At 47.5% G+C, this 21,548-nt stretch overlaps 1 protein-coding gene and 1 long non-coding RNA gene across 2 annotated transcripts; both read right to left on the bottom strand.

The window, feature by feature from the left end:
* Positions 1-3,080: 3,080 nt before the first annotated feature.
* On the bottom strand, positions 3,081-9,971 carry LOC148108265 (uncharacterized). Its single transcript, XR_015728109.1, has 3 exons — positions 9,762-9,971; positions 8,266-9,465; positions 3,081-3,204 (listed from the first exon to the last, which is right to left on the bottom strand). It is a non-coding gene; the product is annotated as an uncharacterized LOC148108265 (long non-coding RNA).
* A 3,193-nt stretch (positions 9,972-13,164) lies between these two features.
* LEUTX (leucine twenty homeobox) lies at positions 13,165-17,643 on the bottom strand. The gene is made up of 3 exons (XM_045806698.1): positions 17,637-17,643; positions 14,319-14,457; positions 13,165-13,345 (listed from the first exon to the last, which is right to left on the bottom strand). The coding sequence occupies exons 1-3, from the start codon at positions 17,641-17,643 to the stop codon at positions 13,165-13,167; spliced, it is 327 nt and encodes a 108-aa protein (XP_045662654.1).
* Between the last annotated feature and the right edge of the window lie 3,905 nt (positions 17,644-21,548).

Here is a 21,548-nt window from a genome sequence, read left to right as displayed (position 1 = left end):
CGGCTCCGTTCTGAATGGGGGCGTTCTTGGATTAATACATATCCGCGGTCGTTGGTACGACACAGATTTTGATAAAGATTTTCCCCCAGTCTGAGATTTTCTTTTTCTTTAGGAACACTGCTTTTAAAAAGTAGTCATTAAGAAATAGTTTGTTGGTCTTCTCCCTTGAGATCCTACTGTTGCTTCAGTAGTTTTGTAATGAATTTGATCCGAAGAGCTGCTCCACCTCGTCCGTAATCAGGGGAGAGCCAGTGAAGCCGCGCTGAGATCATCTTCCTGTTGTCCCAGCCTCCCCCTCTGTCAGCACGGCCGTGGCCTTGAGCCCCGTCCCCGCCGCCCCACCCCACCCCACCCACATAGCTCACATCCCTCCTCTTTCATCGCAGCCCTGCCGGTGGCCCAACCCATCACAGACTCAAAATTACAATCCCTACGTTCCCTTCCTCCTCCATCTGGATCCCACCCATCTGACCAAAGCCCGCCCGGGGCCACACTGAGGGTCTATTTTATGTCTTCAAATTGACAAAACTTAGGAGGCCTGCAGGTGAGGACGGAGATTAGCAGGGCATCGCATGCGCTTCGGGTGGGAGAGCAAGTGACTACGGCCCTCTGGAGAATAGTTTGGTCTTACTTTGAAAATGCAGCCGGGGAGAAGCCTGGAGTCCCCCATCCTCAGCATCTCCATTCCCAGGCACGTCCCTGGAAGAAACCGGAGCGTGCGCACTAGGTCAGGTGTCCAGCAACGTTTGTGGGGATGCTGTTCGACCGCAGAAAATTGGAAACAAACCTGACGTCCACTGAAAGGAGAATGGGTAGGTTGTGGTACACTCACACAGAGGAGTGTTATACAGCCGTGAGAAGGAAGGGCTACAGATGCACAAAAAAGATAATGTTGAGGGAATAGAGCAAAACTCAGGAAACTCCATAGAGGATGACATTTGTTTCAAAAAGATTGTATTTATTTATTTGAGAGAGAGAATGAGCGGTGGGGAAGGGCAGAGGGAGAGAGAGAAGCACACTCCCCGCTAAGCAGGGAGTCCGACACGGGGCTCAATCCCAGGACCCTGAGGTCACGACCTGACCCAAAGGCAGCCACTTAACCAACTCAGCCATCCAGGCTCCCTAGGATGACATTTTTATAAAGCTCAAATCCAGGCACAAGGAGACATTGTTTAGACGTACAAAAATACGGGACAAAACTATATCTTAAAACAGCAAGGGGCAAGAGAGAACCTTTTGGGATTCATTGAATTACACATGTAAAATGGGTATGTTTTGTGGCTGTAAATTATGCCTCCATAAAGTTGAATTTGGAAGAGCTGGGCCCTGGGGGTGCCTGGGTGTCACAATCAGTTAAACATCTGACTCTTGATTTTGGATTATCTTGGGGTCCTGGGATCGAGCCCCATGTCAGGCTCCCTTCTCAGCATGGAGTCTGCTTGAGACTCTCTCCCCGTCTCCCTCTGCCCCTCCCACTTGTGCTCTCTCTCCCTTTCAAATAAAATCTTTAAAAAGAGAGAGAGAGAGAGAGAGAGAGAGAGAGATGGGCTCGAACAAATTCCTTGTTCTGCCTCCAGATACGTGTCAAGAGGTGATGCTAGGGGTAGGCGCCCCTGTCTGGTGACTCTGCCGTCAGGCTGAGGATAGGGCGGAAAAGAAGAAGGACCTGAGTTGTTGATAATGTCCCTGAGCACCCTCCGCCAAGGGACTGTGTTTTCTCTATCACCAGCTCCCAGAACTGTGCCTGGCAATTCATTGGCATTCAACTAACGTGTATTTTTAAGTAAAATTTTTATTGAAGTACAATTTCATTAACTTTTTCTTAAATGTTTGAATTTAACAACCCTGGGGCAGCCTACCTCTGGATTTCTTGCTGTGAAATCACATTTCCTTCTGATTCAAGCCCTGTTGATTCGTGGGTCCTCTTACTTGCAATCAAATGCATCGTAACAGGCGACCCGCATGGTGAGTGAGTTACCGCTAACATTTTGGGGGGCCCCTGCTGTGTGTCACGCCCTGTGTTGAGGGCTTTACCCACATGATTTCTTGGAATCTTCCCAACACCCCTCTGAGGTTGGTTTCAGGTCCTCCATTTAACTGAGGGAGCCCTGAGACTGCAGATTGACATGCTTGGTCTTGCCATCCATCGGATGCCTCCTGGTTGCGGACACACTGCTGTGTCCACCCATCACCTCCAAGGAATTCCTACATTGCGATCCCATATTTAAGATCAGGGGTAAGTTTTCTATATTCACTTCACAGGAGCCACTGGAGGCATTCCAATGGTTCCAGTTACTTACTGCTTACACACAAACCGCCCCAAGTCTTAGTGGCTTAAAACAACATCTCATTATTATGCTTCATGGTCCTATGGGTTGACTGGGCTCCACTGGGCAGCTTAAGGACACTCGTAGCATTGCAGTTGGCCATCAGCTAGGTCTGCAGTCACCTGGAGGTGCTGGATGTCAAGATGGCTCACTCACACGGCGGGCAGTTAGTTGATACTGACTGTGACCATGGGCTGTGGCTGGAGTGCCCATACATGGCTCTCTGCGTGTCTTGGGCTCTTCAAAATGGTGGCTGGGTTCCAAGAGGCAGCATTCCAAAAGTGCACTTTCCAAAAGAGCTAATCAGAAGCTGGAAGGCTTCTTACGCTCTCGCCTCAGAAGGCCACTTCCTCTCTATTCTGTTCAGTAAGCACAGCCCGGATTCAAGGATCTCTTGATGGGAGAAGCCACTCCAGGTGTCTGCTTACATTGGCATTTTACAGTCAACTTATGACTCATCACCAAGAACGGCCTAGCATCAAGCCCCATTTTTTCTCGCTTCCCCCTCTCTCCGTGGTGCCACTACGTCCAGGGCTCCCGGCCAGAAGCTGCATCTGGCATCAAGGCTTCTTGGGGGTGGGGGGGCCAGAGGTGGCTCAAGGTTTCACTCTATCTGACTTTCTCTGATGTCCTTCAGCTTTGAAAATTTTACCTTTCTGTTGTTAAGTACATTTGTTTTCACTTGAGTATAATGTACATACTGTCAAGCACACGGATCCTGAGTTTAGTGTATAGGTGAGTAAGTTTCCACATCCAGCTCCATGGCCAGGGATTAGAGCTGAGCAAGAAAGATCATCACCGGCCCTTGTGAAACTCACGGTCACAGTTATGGGTCTTTGAAGAGGGTTCTGGTTCTCTGGGGGTTTTCGAGGCAAACCTAGGTGTTGGAAAACATAGCCTATTCAGAACCACTTTTATCTCATCCTTTGAAGCATTTCTATTTACGTGTTTTACATTGTACATATTCATACAGTGCAACTTGTTGCTTACACATGTATAGTGGAGATGCGTATGGGAGACTTTTGTGGGCTGTGTGGTCAAAAAGGTTAGAGGACTTCTGGTCTAGAGTTGGGGGGACAGCCGAAGGTAAGGTGGTGTGTACTATAATCAAGGCCTCACTAGGCCCGGTAGCGTTGAGAAGACTAATGACGGGGAGGGGGTGTGGGATGTCGTTGGTGGTTTTCTGGAGGAGAAGATAGTAAAGCTAAGATAGGGAGGATGAGAAAAGTCTGGAACTGCCTGTGCAGAGACTCAGGAAATGACATGGCAGTGCAGCGAAAAATATGCAACTGGTTGTAAACAGCGTCTAGATTAAGGAGCATAGCGAGGCCCCCAGAAGCCCGCCTCATGCCCCCTCCCTGCCTCCCCTCCCTGTGGCGTACTATAGTTTCTGAAACTATTTATAACCATGTGTTCCACATGCTCCTCATACAATGCACCACTTAGGTGGAGTCTGTAACCATTTCTCTTGATCCTGGGCAGACATTCTGGCTGGTTCTCTCTCTTTCTCTCTCTCTCTCTCTCTCTCTCTCTCTCTCTCTCTCGGAGTGCTTCCCTTTGGAACCCAGCCGGCATGTGAGGAAGACCAGGCCACCCAAAAGGTTCATGTGGGAGCATTCTGGCCAATAGCCAGCATCAACTGCCAAACTTGTGAATGCGGGAGCCTTCAAGATGACGCCACCTCCGGCCACCATCTGACCACAACCACACGAGAGACCCCAAGCGAAAACCACCTGGCTGGGCTCAGCCAACTTCCAGCAGCATGCGTAATAATAGTAATCAACGATCATTGTTTCGTGTCACTAAGTTTAGGGAGGTTTGCTACACAGCAGTAGATCACAGATAGACTCCCCCACACGGGTAACCACCCTGCTGATTTCTAACACCATAGGTTATTTTTGCCTGATTCTTTATATAAATGAAATAATAAAATATATCAACTTCTGGGTCTTCTCTTTTACCATGGTCTCTTCCGTGGGCCCATCTTAAGAGCGTTTTAAGGAATAGATACACATTTTGCCTTCCCGGTGCCAAATGGTGGTGTAGTAGACGTTGGTTATATTGGCCTCTGTCCAACATCCATTCCCTTTTCTGGTTACCGCGAATCCCCCCCACCACACCATACACACAAACACACACATACACACACACGGTCTACGTTTTGGATGCAGCTGAGTCCACCTGCTGGCTCTCTAGGGGTGAGCCCATAACCCAGGCCTGGCTAATGAGAATCTTCCATCTCCCTGCCCACAGTGATTGTTCAGAAATGGGCCAATGGCCCTAGCCTGGCCAGTGAGAGCCCGGGTGGGCTGAGCTAGGAAGGAAGGGGAGCTCCTGTTGCGATGTGGTTCCCAGCTTGGGCATCTAAGGAGCATTAAGCTGCTGGGGCCACTGTGAGAGGCAAGCTTGCCTGCAAATGAAGACAACACAGAAAGGAAGGCAGAGCGAGAGATGGAGAGAAAGAATCCACACTACCTCCTTGGCCCTGGGGCCACCCGTGCCTAACCTCAAACTTAACCTGTTGCAGGTACGTGGGCCTACGTAAGCCAGTTTGAATTTGGCTTCGTGTCATTTGTGGCCAAGAGGCCCAGTGGGTGGCTGTGCACGTGGATTTTCTCACAGAGCCCCGGGCAGCATCTCCATTTGCTGGACTCCACCCGCACGGGGCGGGGGCAGGATATCAGTACCGCGCCTCTCCGAGTGTGGAACCCGGACCCGGAGCATCACCATCAGCCAGGGCCCAGTGAGAAATGCAGCATCTTCCAGCCGCCTTCAGTGCCTCACGAACTGAGGACTGGGCCGCTGCGCATTTTAGGCAGCCCTGCAGGGGCTGAGTGTTGCAGCAGGAGCAGCTCTCCGGGGAGCATGGTGGTGCAGGGAGGACACTGCTTGAGGTTCCAGCTGCACCTTTACCCCTGACTGAGCTTAGATGAGTTACGGATCGCCCCGCCTCGCATTTCCCACCTGCAAAACGGCGCACCTCCGATCGTGCGGACCAGTGCGTGACTAGCGGTAAATCTCTCGGAAGAGTGCCTGGCACCCAGTCCACGCTCGTTACAGTGAGATCAGGGGTTCTCAGACTTGGTGGCACATCAGAATCCCGTTGGGGGGCTTGTCGAAACACTGATAGTGGGGCCTTCCCTTCCCTCAGAGTTTCTGACTCTAAGGGGAGCCTGGGGATTTGCATTGTGAACGAGTTCTCGGGTCCAGCTGATGCTGGTGGTCGAGGGCACCCTATTTGAGAACCTCTGAGCTGGGGGTCACTGTTACTGGTCTCCAGTTCCCTTTCTGGTGGTTCTGCCGTCACCTCAGGTGCTCTGGAATGGCTCTTTCCGCTGACTCAGGCCTCTGTCTCCTCCTCCCCACCCCCCTCTGGCATCAGTTTCTATAGTGGATTCTCTGTGCTGGTAATTGGAGCTCTGAGCCCAGCTTTCCGCTGAGAGTAGCCCCAGCCTCCACCTGTTCAGGGCACCTGATTGATGGTTCCTTCCACCACAACTGTGCCTTTTGGGGCAGGCTTCAGAACTGTCTCCAGCTTTCTTATATAAGCAGACAGCTTTCCTCCTAACGCCGGGGAGGGGGCCATATCCCTCCTGACAGTGGCTGTCCGCTCCAGCCGCCACCACTCTCACTCGTCCGACCCCCATCAGAGGCATGTCTTTGCTTTGCTGACACGAAGGGCTTTAAAGGCAGGGCCAGACACTTGAAACTGTCACATTGTGTGTCAGAATTAAAAATTTAAAAAATAAAGACAGGGCCAAATAAGCCCCCTCCAACAAACTCCTCTGGGATGTGGCCTGCTGGCTGGAGTGAGGTCAGTGTGGCTGGAGCTGAGAGGGGAGGGGAGGGTGGCAGATTAGGTCAGAGAGAGGCAGAAGACAGATTGTACAAGGCTTTATGTCATGAGAAGAGCTTGGACTCTAGCCAAATAGTGGTAAAATTTGTAAATCATTGTTTAAGTTGTGAAAGATCATCTATCTCTATGTGGACATACACCACCTTTGCACGTTTATATATATTATACGTATTAAAAAATGACACAATGAGCGCACATGTAAACCACTACACAGGTAAATGGGACAGGGCCAGTCCAAATCATCCCTGACATTTGTGGATCCCGGACCAAAAGTACAAATGGAGATTCCCTGCCTGCAACTCACACTTTTCTCTTCCCATTTCTGTCTGCGTCCTGAACCCTCGAGGGGCCCGTCATCCATGCATTTATCCAGACACCCTCGTCTCCATGTGAGAGCTTGGTCCATCTCCCAGATCACCTCTTGCCCACCCCTTGGCTGTAGAGGTGTGTGCACCGGCATGACCTGGCCTGGGTATAGGGTTCAAGGTGGGCCGGGAAGAGGGGCACACAGAGGCTGGAAGCAGGTTCCGGAACACTTGGGTAGGATTCTAGAGAATTGAGTACTCTGAGCATGGTCGAGAACTGCACTGCCCAAGAAGATAGCCACTAGTCACATAAGGCTATTTAAATTTAAATTAATAAAAATGAAATAAAACAAAATTCAGTTCCTCGGTAACACTAGCCACATTTTAAGGGCTCAGTGGCCGCATTAGGTGAGTGTCTATCATATTGGATGGTGCAGATAAGAGAACATGTCTATTCCTGCAGAATGTTCTATGGGACAGTGCTGGTTAGGAAGGAGGCATGGTAAGGGTTCTGTAAAACAGGAGAGTATGACCCCTAAAAAGCAGGCAACCTTCAAAGTAGCTATTGTAAGTATGTTCAGATAACCAAGAGGAATCATGATTTTAAAAGTAAAAGGAAGCGGCCCCTGGGTGCCTCAGCTGTTAAGCGTCTGCCTTCGGCTCAGGTAGTGATCTCAGGGTCCTGGGATCGAGCCCTGTATCGGGCTCCCTGCTCAGCGGGAAGCCTGGTTCCTCCTCTCCTGCTCCCCCTGCTTGTGTTCCCTCTCTTACTGTGTGTGTGTCTCTCTCTCTGTCAAATAAATAAATAAAATCTTAAAAATAAAATAAAAGTAAAAGGAAGGTATCATGATAAGGACTCACCAAATTGAAAAAAACTGATTAAGAGTTGGGCATTATAATATAGTACCAAATGGAAATCTGGAACAGAAACGTGTAATAACTGAAACGAAAAACTCACTAGAGGGACTCACCAGTAGATCTGAACTGACAGAAGAAAGAATTAGCAAATTGAAGATAGCTATTATGCAATCCAAAGAACGGAGAGAAAAGTGTAGAAAAATGAACAGAGCCCCAGGGAAATGCAGGACACCATTAAGCCAAACAATATACACATAATGGGAGTGCCAAGAGGAGAGGAGAGTAAGGCACAGAAAAATTATTCTAAGAATTATTCTAAAAAATATAGTCATAATACACATACATATACACACGAACATTTAAATATAATATTGTTGGACCTATAACATGTAGAATTGTGATATAATTTCCGATAACAGCCCAAAAGGTTAATATAACAAAAGCTTTAAAAAAAGTATATATAACAAAAGCTACAAATATATACTTGCTCTCCTCTCAGCCTCTTTAAAAGACGTAACATCATATAAAGTAATAATTATAACAGTGCACTATAGTATCATATAGAGTAATAATTCTAACACCGGTAGATGTGATTTGGCTAGCAATAACACAATAATACAACACGATACAATACAATAGAGCTATATAGGAACGCTGCTTATGTATCTCACTGGAATAAAGCTCATGTGAATCAGGGTCATCCTGATTAGTTACGATGTATAGGGTAAGCCCTGAGCAACCACTAAGGAAGTAACTCAGAAAATGAACGAAAACAACCAGTAAAGAAATTCAAATGCTCCATTAGAAAATATTCACACAATGTAAGAGAAAGCAGTCAAGGAAGAATAGAGGAGGCAAAAAGGCATGGGACACATAGAAAGCAAAAAGTGAAAATCACTAATGAGGGGAAAATACTCACCTTACATTTGTGGGACTAAAGAGTCACTCTAGTGACTTTTCCAGAACACAGAAGTTTGGTTCCAAGAGAGCTAGATAGTTCCACCATCCAGGAACAGAAATAGGCAGGATATAATCTTTTTCAATAAAGTGGAACATAAAAATGACAAAAATTTTAAGGTACTGAAGAACATAAAAATGAAAAACAAAACCAAATTTTTCTAACTTCATTTCCAGACCTGAGCATTAGGTGTGCTTGTTGTTACTGGGTTTGACATTTGTTTTGATTTTACAAAATCATATGCCATATCTAATCAAAGTTAAGATGCCTCATATTATAAAACACAGCATTGCTCTATTTACCGCTAGGAAAGAAAAACTGCTCCCAGTTGTACTGACACAATGCTTTGTTATAACTTATAATATTTAGCATATATTTACTAAAAGAGCACTTTTAGATTTATGTAGAAAAATATTTTTTTACAATTTTTTTAAGTAATCTCTACACCCAATATGGGGCTCGAACTCACAACCCTAAGATCAAGAGTCCCACACTCCACCAACCGAGCCAGCCAGGCACCCTGGAAACAAGATTTCTGTAACAGATCACTCTGATATCTACAATGGAAAGGACACGCATAATGAATTGGTTAAGATACTTCTACAACTTCCTCATGCTCAGAATCTGCTTTCTGCATCATTTCTCCAAAAAAATTTTATTGTGAAAATTGTTGAACTTGAAAGAATTTTAGAGGGAACATAAATCTATCCACCTGGTTTCCCATTAATATACATATATATTTTTTTACACCTGCTTTCTACCCAGCTATCTGTCTATCCATCCATCAGTGCAGACATTTTGACTCATTTTCTCATGTTCTTAGAGTTCTTCACGTTTGTGCTTCCCATAAACATCGTCCTTGTGCCATCAAGAGCATTCTCCATGGAGCATTTCTTAGGAAAGTGCTCGACTGTTGTCTCTGGATTTGCTTCCCCGCTCCGCTTTCTTCCCGCTGTGTCAAGGGCAGGGTTTCCGGACAACAACCAGAACTCATTCCGTCCTCCAAGGATTTTTAAGCGATGCGTGCCGAAACGCCAGAGGATCGCGCGTCACCAGCAGCGATCACCGAGCCAGGATGACCGCATCGGGGCTGCCGTCCAGTGGAGAGCCGCGGACTGTGAGATGTCCTCCGTGACGGGATTCCGTCGGATTCCTAGAGCTCTGGAAAAGTCGAGAAAACAGAGTAGCTCAGAATTCATAAACGCGTGTAGACACCTGTGATTGAGCCCTGACCGTGTGGTTGGTGAATGTCACTGTGATGGTTTTCAGATGAGGAAGTGTCTCTCAGGATCTCTGCCCCTCCGTCTCCCCCGCTGTCTCTACGTTTCCCTCTGTGCCTCAGTCACCTTCCCAGGGTCCCCCCGCCCCGCTTCTCCACCTCCTTCTTTGTGTCTCTCCCTCGTCCCCCCTCTCTGCCTGTTTTGCCGGCTGCCCGCAAGGGGGTTCCGAGTTCTGACCCAGCTGGCCGTGCCCGCTCTTGCTCGTGGGAGCCGCAAGGGTGGCCGGTTTGGCCCCCAGCTTCCTGCCCCTCCAGCCGCGGGAAAGGCAGACGCAGGAGGCGCCCGAGCGGTGGGCCTCTCGCTAATTTGCAACATTTCTCGGCCTCCTGAGACGATCCCATAGGATTTCATCTTTCACCTGTGAATGAGCCGGAAGGCGCTGGCACGTTCTGTGACGTGGAGGTATTTCTGTACTTCTGAAATCATCCCTGTCATTTGTTGTGAATCATTGTCTTAAAACATTGCTGAGTTCAGTAGGTTATTATTTTATTTGGAAAATCACCTTCTGTTTTATGAGTGCCATTTGCCCAGCGTTTTGTTTTTTGTTTTAATCCTATTTTTCCAGGTTTGTTACGGGAATTGTGCCAACCATTCAAAAGATGTTGGGACTGTCCTTTCTTTTCCTATTTTCTGGACCACTTCCCACAGCCTGGGAGTTCTTTGTTTGACTATGTGGCCGAATTGGCTATAAATCATCTAAATGTCATTTTTAGAGTGTAGACCTTTTACTTGCGTTGTTACTTCTTTGATTATTGGTGTATCCAGATTTTCCACTTTTTCATAGGCCAGTTATCGTCATGAATACTTCCACGGAGAAACCCCATTTTCATTTTATTTATTTGTGTTTGTTTACTTTTTTTTTTTTTTTTTTTTTTTGTATAAAATACCTTCTGCTCGGTTGATGCCCCGAAGGTCCAGCCCTCGATCCTGATTGGACATCAAGGGTAGGGGGTGGGTCTTAGGCCCTGAGTGACACTGCTGGAAACGCCGCAGGAAACTCTGATGGAACGTCCTCAGGCAAAGCGGGTTGCGGTGGCTCCACTCACGTCCACTAGTGTTGACCGACCAGTTCGTGGACTCGGGAAGCAGCGGTCCCTGTGCCCCGGGGGAGAAGTGCTGCCCACCCGCAGGAGAAGGAGTAGAGGACCGCACCATCACGGAGCACCATCTTGCGTGTGATGTGCGAATGGTGCCCCCTAGAGCTCAAATCTGGGTGGTGCCCCTGGAGTTAGGCAATGAGGCGACCGCCCGGGAGGCGCCTAGGTCTTGGGTACACCCATGGTCCCAAACTCTCAGGACATTGTTTGGTGCCCTTCAGGGTAACACCACCCAGTCAGGGTCCCACCATCAGGACCCCTGCTTGGCCGCGGTGTAAGACGCAGCTTCCAGTTCGTCCAAGGACACCTCTGCCACACCCCCTAACGATTTTACCTGCTCTTTGTAAAAAGACTTCGGGTTTCCAGGGAGGGGTTGAGCCAAGAGACCTTTTGTCAGGTTTCGTCTTGATCTGTCTGCCTAATCATTGTCTGCGGCAATTGCAAGGCAGGTTTCTCATTATAATTTTTGGCTCTAGGCTTTTAAAAGTTCTCCAAATGAAGGTAAATAGAACACACTTGTTTGGGCTCTTTAATGTCGGGAGGCCGGTAGGGGGGTTCTTTTGGCCTGCCCAAACTTTGGTAGTACTCTATTAAAAACCTTTGAGGCCCATCAATGTTCCTTTTATTCATCCCCTTTCTTTTTTCTTTTTTTAAGATTTTATTTATTTGAGAGACAGAGCACAAGCAGGGGGAGCAGCAGAGGGAGAGGAAGAAGCAGACTCCCCACTGAGCAAGGAACCCCATGTGGGGCTCAATCCCAGGACCCTGGGATCACGACCTGAGCCAAAGTCAGACGCTTAACCGACTGAGCCATCCAGGCGCCCCTCATCCCATTTCTTAATAACCACCTAGCCTGCAAGGGTGCGGGTGTTCATGTCATGGACCAGGGCCGGTGGGGATGGCGTGGAAGTGTCAGCTCCTCTTCCAGGGGTTGTTGGCTTGCAAGCTCCTCGGGAGTTTGCCAGGTATAATTTAAAACTGGCCACCGCACAGAAAGGGCAAGGAGAGACGAAAGAGGCAGACTACTCCAGCTTGGTAAGTGAAAGGTTTAATAAACGAGCGAATTCACATTAGGATTGGGGAAAGGCAAGTGGAATGCACGTTCCAGGGACAAGGGAGGAGCTGAGGAGCCTCTGATTGCGGTCCCGCTCATGGGTTGACCAGCCGTCACATCCTTTCTGTGACCTCCTCCAGCAGGAGCTCGGCTCAGTGGCATGGACTCCAGGCTGCTCCATCGGCTGGGATTAGCGTAGGCAAGCGCTGGGTGAGTCCTCAGTGGCAAAAATTGTAGGTATCCCACTTGGGTCCTCATGGTGAAAGCTGCTGGAGTCTCCTTTTCTCCTCAAGTGGGGGTGGGGAGGGGTGCATCACAGCCCAGCGGATCCCTCTTGGCAGCAAACTCTGTAGCACTGGGGGATGAGGTGACACAGGTAAAATGCCTCCTATGCTTTTCTACGAGGCCTTGGGTTTCATGCTCCCCTGGGTTGCTGCGGCTTCTTGTACTCCAGAACTCTTCTCTGAGCTGTTTTCACCAGTAAGTAGTTGTTAAATCATTGTTTTTGTGGAGATACAAGTGCTGGGACCTCTTAGTCCACCATCTTGCTGATGTCACTCTAACTTTTTTTAAGAGTGGAAAATGGTCCATGGGGTAGAGATGCAGGGGAGCTTGGTCCACGTGGTACTGACTGTAGTCGGGGTGCTTTCAGGGAGCTAGCTCAACTGGGACAAGCTGGCACCCAAGGAAAACTAGCTGGTTTCTGCTATCATTCCTTTTTTTTTTTTTTTTTAAGATTTATTTGACAGAGAGAGACAGCCAGCGAGAGAGGGAACACAAGCAGGGGGAGTGGGAGAGGAAGAAGCAGGCTCCCAGCGCTCCCAGTGGAGCAGGGACCCCGATGCAGGGCTCGATCCCAGGACCCTGGGATCACACCCTGAGCCGAAGGCAAATGCTTAATGACTGAGCCACCCAGGCGCCCCTCTGCTACCATTCTAAAGGCCCCTGTGACTGTCCTTGACACTGAAATTTGGTTGAGAGGGTACTACTCAGAGGATAGAAATTACAGACAATGGTGAAAGGTAAAGAGACTTCTTTTTTTTTTTAAGATTTTATTTATCTTTTTTTTCTAAGATTTTATTTATTTGAGACAGAGCATGAGCGGGGGAGAGAGAGAGGGAAAAGCAGACTCCCCACTGAGCAGGGAGTCCGATGCAGGACTCGATCCCAGGACCCTGAGATCATGACCCGAGCTGAAGGCAGCTGCTTAACCAACTTGAGCCACCCAGGTGCCCCGGGTAGAGAGATTTCTTTCTTCTCACAGAATTAGATGAATTGCTGGGCTTTAATCCATTTAGACTCAAGTTGACCCATTAAACGCGTTTGGAAAGACCTCTTAAGTTGGTCAAGATTTGGATCACAGAACATCTGTCCTGGCACATACCAGTTGTTCAATCAATAAATAAGTGGGCGTGTCAGCCATACCACTTCAGCTGCGGCACGTGGGGGAGAGGTATTGATCTAGACTGCTGGGGTCATCATCCCCAGGTAAGGCATATAGTTGTATCAACTGACCCATGTCATAGGGACTGGAGGCCCAAGGAGGGTCAAAGTCCCCCAGACATATCTCTTGGAGAACAGGAGGCTGAGAATCCCAAGGTGAACCCCATCTGGAGGGACCAGGTTGGTCATTCTTGGAAGACCGAGGGAGTTCATGATCAGAGGCATCCGAAATGCTGGGACTCGCGCAATGGGTGTTTGTCGAAGTTACACACAAGGAGGGAATGGTCGGGTTTGGTGATTCTTGTGATGAATTTGATCGCTTTGATTGCTGCTCTTTCTTCCTTTTGACGCGCTGGTTCTTAAACCAAGTCTGGGGAGAGAGGAGGTGAGAAGGTTAATAAAGGGGGGTGGGTCTAAAGGAGAATCCTCATGTTCCCCAGGAATTAGGCTCTTTGGGCACGAGAAGGCTAGTCTCGCATCCCTTCAGTTATCTGAACAAGGGAGGTTCCTTCTGTCCTCTGCTGTCCTGAGTTCTAGAAGGCAAAGGGAGGGTAAGGTCGTGCTTGCATTGGGTGGAATAGGACAGAGCATTCAAATGCCAGATCAGAAGCCGGTAAGGCTTCTGTCTTGCTGCTTCTGTCTTGATGGATGCTAGGCATTTTCAGAGAGAATTCTGAAGATTGAGCATATGGAGTAGGAATCTAGCTTGGGTGCATTCAGGATTCCTCCAGGGGTCCTCATGCCCCCAAATGCTCTGTGGGAACTTAGTTGCGAGGCATCTGAATGACTGTGAATGTCCTGATTAAGGAGAACCTAGAAATACATGGGAACAGACCCCAAGGGGATTATCTGAGATCCATCCCCAAAAGGTCCCCTGTAGCATTGTGGTTCTGGAGTCAGCAAGGTCTGGGTTCAAATTCTAGCTCTTATGTTCACGATCCTTGGAGGAGTCTCTGCGAACCTTAGCGTTCCTCAGTAAAATGGATGGTCATAAGAATAAAAATACAGAACATCCATCCAGACACACAGCAGTCGCTCAATAAATGGGAATTGCCTGCTGTGTGAATTGCCAGTGTGCGTGACGCTCTGGTTAGGTGTGCTGTCTAGAGACATCTCCTGGGATGTACCTTTATTACTGACTCATCCAGATGAGTAATTGAGATAAGGTCCTCCATGGTCGCCCAATCTGGGTACATGGTCTCTTCCAACACACGTTTCAGAGCCTGGAGCTGTTCCTCACTGAAGTGTGTGCGGCCCCGGCGAGCATACCTTGGATTTTCTGCAAAAGGAAGAGACGAAAGGCTTTCGTAAAACACACACACACACTCCAAGGTAAACTTCTGACCTGAGCCTGACCTGGGAGCTAAGAGCTTGGTCTAAAAAGATGACTTACGGAACCCACTCATCACCATCCTGCCGGCGTTGCTTTGCAGCCCTGAAATGCAGTTTCCGCCACTAGAAAATGGTTTAAGCCTGGTTGAAGGGCAAGTAACCGTCCATTTGTTCTAGAGGTATATACTGGAAACTCATAGCCTAGAAAAATGAACCAGACTAGTGGGAGAGAAGGTATCTGTCCTCACTGGGATAACATAGTGACATGACAGCGACATTGGATTCATTTGAAGGCATACGATTCAGAGAGTGTTTGAGTGTTTGAGACCCTGTAATCAGCCATAGGCTCGGGCGCACTGCTCTCTACGCTGGTCGGTGTGTGAGATCCTGACGCTATTGATTTGGCCACTTAGTAATGAGGCCAGTTAGGGAAGCAGGCGTGAAGCTTAGTGACCTGAGAAAGGATGTTGATTATCCCGTTTATTAGCTTTGTCGCTCTGGGAATACCGTGACACTTATATTCTTTGCCTCTTTTTTCTTTTCTTTATTTTTTAAGGTTTTATTTATTTATTTGACAGAGAGACAGCCAGCGAGAGAGGGAACACAAGCAGGGGGAGTGGGAGAGGAAGAAACAGGCTTCCTGCTGAGCAGGAAGCCCGATGCGGGGCTCGATCCCAGGACTCTGGGATCACGCCCTGAGCCGAAGGCAGACGCTTAACCACCAAGCCACCCAGGCGCCCCTTTCCCTCTTTTTTCTATCAGTAAAATGGTCCCATATAATTCACTCGCTTTGGGGAAGATATGAGTATCCAGAAAGCAAGTCTGTTAATTACAGGCTTGGTGCATAATAGGTACAGAGTGGGAGTTTTTTACTATTGTTTAAAATATAAATGTAAAACCACGTCATCTAGCAATATTTGATCCATTTTCTATGGGACATTCTATTTATGGAGGAGGCCCTTATTCTTCATACAAAGGCAGACACACAAAAAAGCTGGCATGCTGCTAACCACCCCACTGTGAAGACAAGAGGTCAGTCAGAGATTTCTCGCAGCTTTTCATCCTCTATTTGAACACAAAGAGGGGAGGGAAATTATAAGACCTTGGAGGAAGTCTTCAAACACAAGGGAGTCACAGAGACAGACAAAGCAAGAGAAAAGACGGAGGAGGAGGAGGAGATGCAAATTAACGAACAGAAACATTTTTCTTAAGAAAAGGAATAGAAGTCAGGGCACCTGGGTGGCTCAGTTGGTTAAGGTTCTGCTTTTGGGGGCGCCTGGGTGGCACAGTGGTTGAGCATCTGCCTTCGGCTCGGGGCGTGATCCCGGCGTTATGGGATCGAGCCCCACATCGGGCTCCTCTGCTATAAGCCTGCTTCTTCCTCTCCCACTCTCCCTGCTTGTGTTCCCTCTCTCGCTGGCTGTCTCTATCTCTGTCGAAGAAATAAATAAAAAAATCTTTAAAAAAAAAAAAGGTTCTGCTTTTGGCTCAGGTCATGATCCCAGGGTCCTGAGATTGAGCCCCACATTGGGCTCCCTGCTCGGCAGAGAGTCTGCTTCTCCCTCTGCCTCTGCTGTGCCCCCTGCTTGTACTCTCTGTCTCTGTCAAATAAGTAAATAAAATATTTTTTAAAAAAATAAAATTAAAATAAAGTCTTAAAGAGGTACCTGGGTGGCCCAGTCAGTTGAGCACCCAACTCTTGGTTTTGGCTCAGGTCATGATCTCAGGGTCGTGAGATCGAAGCCTGTGTCAGACTCCGTGCTCAATGTGGAGTCTGCTTGGGATTCTTTCTCCCTCTCCCTCTGCCCCTCCTCGTTCACATGGGTGCTCTCTCGCTCACGCTCTCTCTCTCTCTCAAATAAATAAGGAAAATCAAAAAAAAAAAAAAAAGAAAGAAGAAAGAAAGAAAGACACTTCTAAACTAGCCTTTCAAAATAAATAATAAAAGGAAAATATTGATAAATATCAAACATCAATATTTAAACTATTTTGACAATAAAAGTCATAAGTAAATTGAAAAATACAGACCACAGATGAGAGAACATATTTGCAACAAATAAGAGAAATTATTAGTGTCTAAAATACAACAAAAATGTTCTCCTGAGCCTAAAGAAAAAATTACTAGAAAATAGAAAAGGATGCGTGGAGAATTCACACAAGAGAAAAGCAGAATGGACTTTGAAGTAGAGCAAGGAGGGGCGCCTGGGTGGCTCAGTCGGTTGAGCATCTGATTCTTGATTTGGCTTGGTCATGATTGCGGGCTTGGTCGTAGAATTAAGCCCCAAGTTATGCTCCTGCTGAGTCTGAAGCCTGCTTAGGATTCTCTCTCTCCTCCCTCTGCCCCTCCCAGTGCATTCTCTCTCTCTCTCTCTCTCTCTCTCTCTCAAAAAAAAAAAAAAAGAAAAGAAAAATAGTGCAAGGAGTCTCAATTTCACTAACTAATTTTAAAAAATGGAAAATAGATCAAACATCAAGTACTATTTTATACTCACCGTTAGAGACAAGACAATGGGCCCAAAATGGAGTGGCTCGTGCTAATCCCCACATCACCATACTGAGACTTAACGGTTTCTGCTCTCCCAAGAGTGGAAAATTAAACCAATCAGGAATTGCTTGATCGCCAGTAGTTAGGGAACTGCCTGATAGACCCTGCCATCCCCCACAGGAAACCAGCCTTGCTATAACCAATCCACTTGTTTGTCTGGTATAATTTCCTTTTTCCTCACTCCCTTCTGCCCAGAAAAATCTTTCCTTTAGTACAGTTCCCCAGAGGTCCTTTCTACGGGCTAGATTGGATGCTGCCCGATTCACGAATCGTCAAATACAGCCAGTAAGATCTTAACAATTTACTCAGTTGAATTTCCTTATTTAACACCACCAAATGGCTGACATTTGAAAGTCTGACAGGACCCAGTGTTAAAAAGGACTTGGAAAAACAAAATCTCACAGTAATGGTGGAGTCCAGTTACAAAGTGTTTTCCAGTGCTCCCTGTTGGTATAACCCAGTGGTTTCCCAACTGGCCCCTTGGTGTTGGCAAGAGCGTACCAACAAAGCTTCACCCGCTTACCTCTGCTTGTTCGCCACCCTCTAGCATACAAGCATGCATTGCCTTTGCCCTGGCTTACCTGCCATATTATCCTCTTGAAGTGCAATGACTCCTTCTGCTGTTGTGTTTTCCGAGCTCCTGAATTTCGTTTATGTATCTGCTGGATTTAGGGGCCTCTCATTTAAGCAAAATTTTGATGCAATCAGGTCCCTGCCCAATCCCTCCCTAACGTCACACCCTCTAATAATCCATTCAATACGTGCACATTAAGAACCTATCCTTTGCATGGACTGGCTGGGTCCTGGGATAAAGCGGTGAACCCAGGCTTCATCTCTGACCTCAAATGGTGGAGGAAAACAAACAGAAGTCAAGCAAACAGAAAATGGATAAAATGTCCAACACTTTCACTCAAGACAAAAGAGTAAACACAACAGGGTGCTGGGAGAAAGAGTAAGTTGGTAAGACGAGTGAATCCAGAAGGCGAAGGACGGGCTCCTGGTGAGACCTGCAGAGCAGGGGGAGAGGGGACGGGGAGCATGGGAAAGCCCCTCCCCATCCCCCTAACAGGCTGTTCCCAAATGGGGCAGGAGCAAGCAAGAGGGATGGTCTTGGCAGAGCCTAAATCATAGACATCCTCGTAAATTCTGTTAAGGAGTTTGCATTTGGGACAGTTGAAAACCCAAGGAGAGTTCTGAGCAAAGGAACTCAACATATAAATTGCCTTTTTTTTTTAATCATGCCTCCTTCTTGCCTCTCAGCTTCCCATTCCCTGTCCCTCTGTTCTGCATTTTCTCCACCTCTCAGGTGACATATCTGCTCATTTATTTATTCCTCCCCATGGTGATCTTCTCCGAGACAAGTCTTGTTCCTAAGAGGGGTCTCACTGGGTGGACGAGTTGGCTCTAGTTCCGGGTCATCCTCCTTGGACGTCCCACACCCAGTGTGGCCCCAGCTTCTCTGCAGTGGAGCTGAGACTCTGGCCTTGGCCCGTCTTACCTGCCTCCCACTCCACCCTCATCCCCCATCCCAGCACGCTCATCCGCCTGCCTTGGAGAGGTCTTAAAAGACCCAAAGAACACTGGCTCTGGAAACATTGTTGGTAGCCCAAGGCCAAAACGACTGAAGTGCCTCTCTGTGTCTCATACAAGAAGAAAATTCAGGGAAACTTTTGAAGTGATCGATAATAGAAACACCTCTCCAAAAATCTGTTCAAAGGGGTAAAAGCAGGCCTCGAATTTTCCATGTAAACTTTAGAATCAAGGGGCTCCTGGGTGGCTCAGTCTGTTGGGCTGAGTCTTCGGCTCAGGTTATGATCCCAGGGTCCTGGGATCGAGCCCCGCATCAGGCTCCCTGCTCAGTGGGAAGCCTGCTTCTCCCTCTCCCGCTCCCCCTGCTTGTGTTCCCTCTCTCGCTGTATGTCTCTCTCTCTGTCAAGTAAATAAAATCTTTTTTAAAAAAAAGTATGAATGTCAAAATATCAGAGGATTTTGAAGGTATTCATGTTTTAAAAAAAAATCCCTCTTCACTTTTTCAGTTAACGGTAATTTGGGTGATCACTCTGCCAACATCTCGTTCTGGTGAATGGGAAATCAAGATTTAGAAAAATAGAACTCATCTCACCTTTTGAAAGTGCTGGCACCCTAGGCAGGGAAGCAGAAAATAAATAAACAAACAAGCCAATAAATAGTTTCTCATTATTTTTTTTTAAGATTTTATTTATTCATTTGACAGAGATAGAGACAGCCAGCGAGAGAGGGAACACAAGCAGGGGGAGTGGGAGAGGAAGAAGCAGGCTCCCAGCGGAGGAGCCCGATGTGGGGCTCGATCCCATAACGCCGGGATCACGCCCTGAGCCGAAGGCAGACGCTTAACGACTGAGCCACCCAGGCGCCCCAAATAGTTTCTCATTATGATATGTACTGATATGATGAATGCCATCAACGGCGGCACTGGTTAGAGGAAGCTCGTGAGATTCGTGACCCAAGCAAGACAGCTCTGAGGTGTCTTTTTTACTAAAGATAAGGAACAGTGTTCTAAGCAAACTCAAAGGCTCAGAGACACAAAAAAACGTTTTGACGTCTGAGGGGCGGACAGAAGGGCGCTGTAGCCTGGAAGGGGGGGACAGTGGGAGGAGATGACGAGGAAGAGACAGACCAAGGCCAGATCACAATGAAGGAGCTTGGACTTTATGCTGAGTGAAATAGAACACCATTTAAGGGGCCTCCGGAGATAAGAAGACACCCACTCCACTCTTTTCCCATGCGGTAGTTGAGAAATGAGAGACAAGGTAACTTCAACTTGAGAGGGCTACATGGGGTGCCAGGCGTTCACCTCCAGGGTCAGCTGGAACTGGAGAGAGTTCGGAGTTTATTTCCCTCTCTCGGGATGTCCTCTTTCTGTTCTACCTGCTTTGAGCATCGGGTCTCCTGGCCCCGTTCACCACCTTGTCATAAAACCCTTCTCTGACCCCCCGAACCTGGTCAGGACCTCTGCTTTATGCTGCCGGCATTCCTGTCCTTTATTGTTGCCTTCCTGGGTTTATTTGTATGGGTTCTGATCATGCTTCTCCCTGAGAAGGAGGGCTCCTTCTCTCACCAGTGATCCTCCATGGACCCGGTCCATGGCAGTTGCTCATTCTGAGGGTTTAGGAAGCATGAGAAAAATTCTGGACTCCTTCTGCAGAAAAGTGTGGCTGTGGTTGACTGCTACTACTGCAAGAGTTCGAACATAACTAGAACTTTCGATTAAAGCTAACCCTTGAGGGGCGCCTGGGTGGCACAGCGGTTGGGCGTCTGCCTTCAGCTCGGGGCGTGATCCTGGCGTTCTGGGATTGAGCCCCACATCGGGCTCTTCTGCTATGAGCCTGCTTCTTCCTCTCCCACTCCCCCTGCTTGTGTTCCCTCTCTCACTGGCTGTCTCTATCTCTGTCGAATAAATAAATAAAATCTTTAAAAAAAAATAAAATAAAGCTGACCCTTGAATTACACGGGTTTGAACTGTACGGGTCCACTTCTTTTTAATAGCACAGTATTTTCCTTTTGACTTTCTTCAACACCCTCTCTTTTCACTAGCTTACTTTTTTAAATTTTTTTTTAAGATTTTATTTTTAATCTCCACACCCAACGTGGGACTCAAACCTACAACCCCGAGATCAAGAGTTGCACGCTCCACGGACTGAGCCAGCCAGGCGCCCCTAGCTTATTTTATTGTAAAAATATGGTATATAGTACAAAAAACATACAAAACATGTTAATCAACTTTTTAGGTTATCTAGAAGGCTTTTGGTCAACAGTAGGCCATTAGTAGTTACGTTTTTTGAGAGTCAAAAGCTCTATGTAGATTTTTTACCATGCCAGGGGTCGACACCCCTAACCCCTGTGTTGTGCAAAGGTCCACTCTTTTTAGTGCTTATTGCAGTATTATGAGCTTGTTTCTAAGTTGGTGAATTGTGGGGGCGCCTGGGTGGCTCAGTCGGTTGAACATCTGCCTTCAGCTCAGGTCATGATCTCAGGGTCCTGGGACTAAGTCCCGCATCGGGCTCCCTGCTCAGCGGGAAGTCTGCTTCTCCCTTTCCTTCTGTGCTCTCTCCCTCTCACTGTCCCTCCAGTAAATAAATAAAACCTCAGAAAACAAAATTAAATATGTGTGCTACAAACATTTTCTCCCAGTCTGTGGCTGGTCTTCTCATCTCTTGAGACTTTGTAGGTTTCTTTTTATTTTTTTAAGATTTTATTTATTTATTCGACAGAGATAGAGACAGCCAGCGAGAGAGGGAACACAAGCAGGGGAGTGGGAGAGGAAGAAGCAGGCTCATAGCGGAAGAGCCTGATGTGGGGCTCGATCCCAGAACGCCAGGACCACGCCCTGAGCCGAAGGCAGACGCTTAACCGCTGTACCACCCAGGCGCCCCTCTTTTTTTTTTTTTTAACCCAGATAATGAAAGATCTTTTGTTTAAGATTTTATTTATTTATTTATTTGACAGAGACAGAG

Source organism: Ursus americanus, chromosome 21, assembly GCF_024610735.1.
Source record: "Ursus americanus isolate L20-20 chromosome 21, mUrsAme1.1.p, whole genome shotgun sequence".
Classification (NCBI taxonomy): Eukaryota; Metazoa; Chordata; class Mammalia; order Carnivora; family Ursidae; genus Ursus; species Ursus americanus.
The sequence above is the reverse complement of the archived record's forward strand: the minus strand, read 5'-3'. Positions and strand labels throughout refer to the sequence as shown.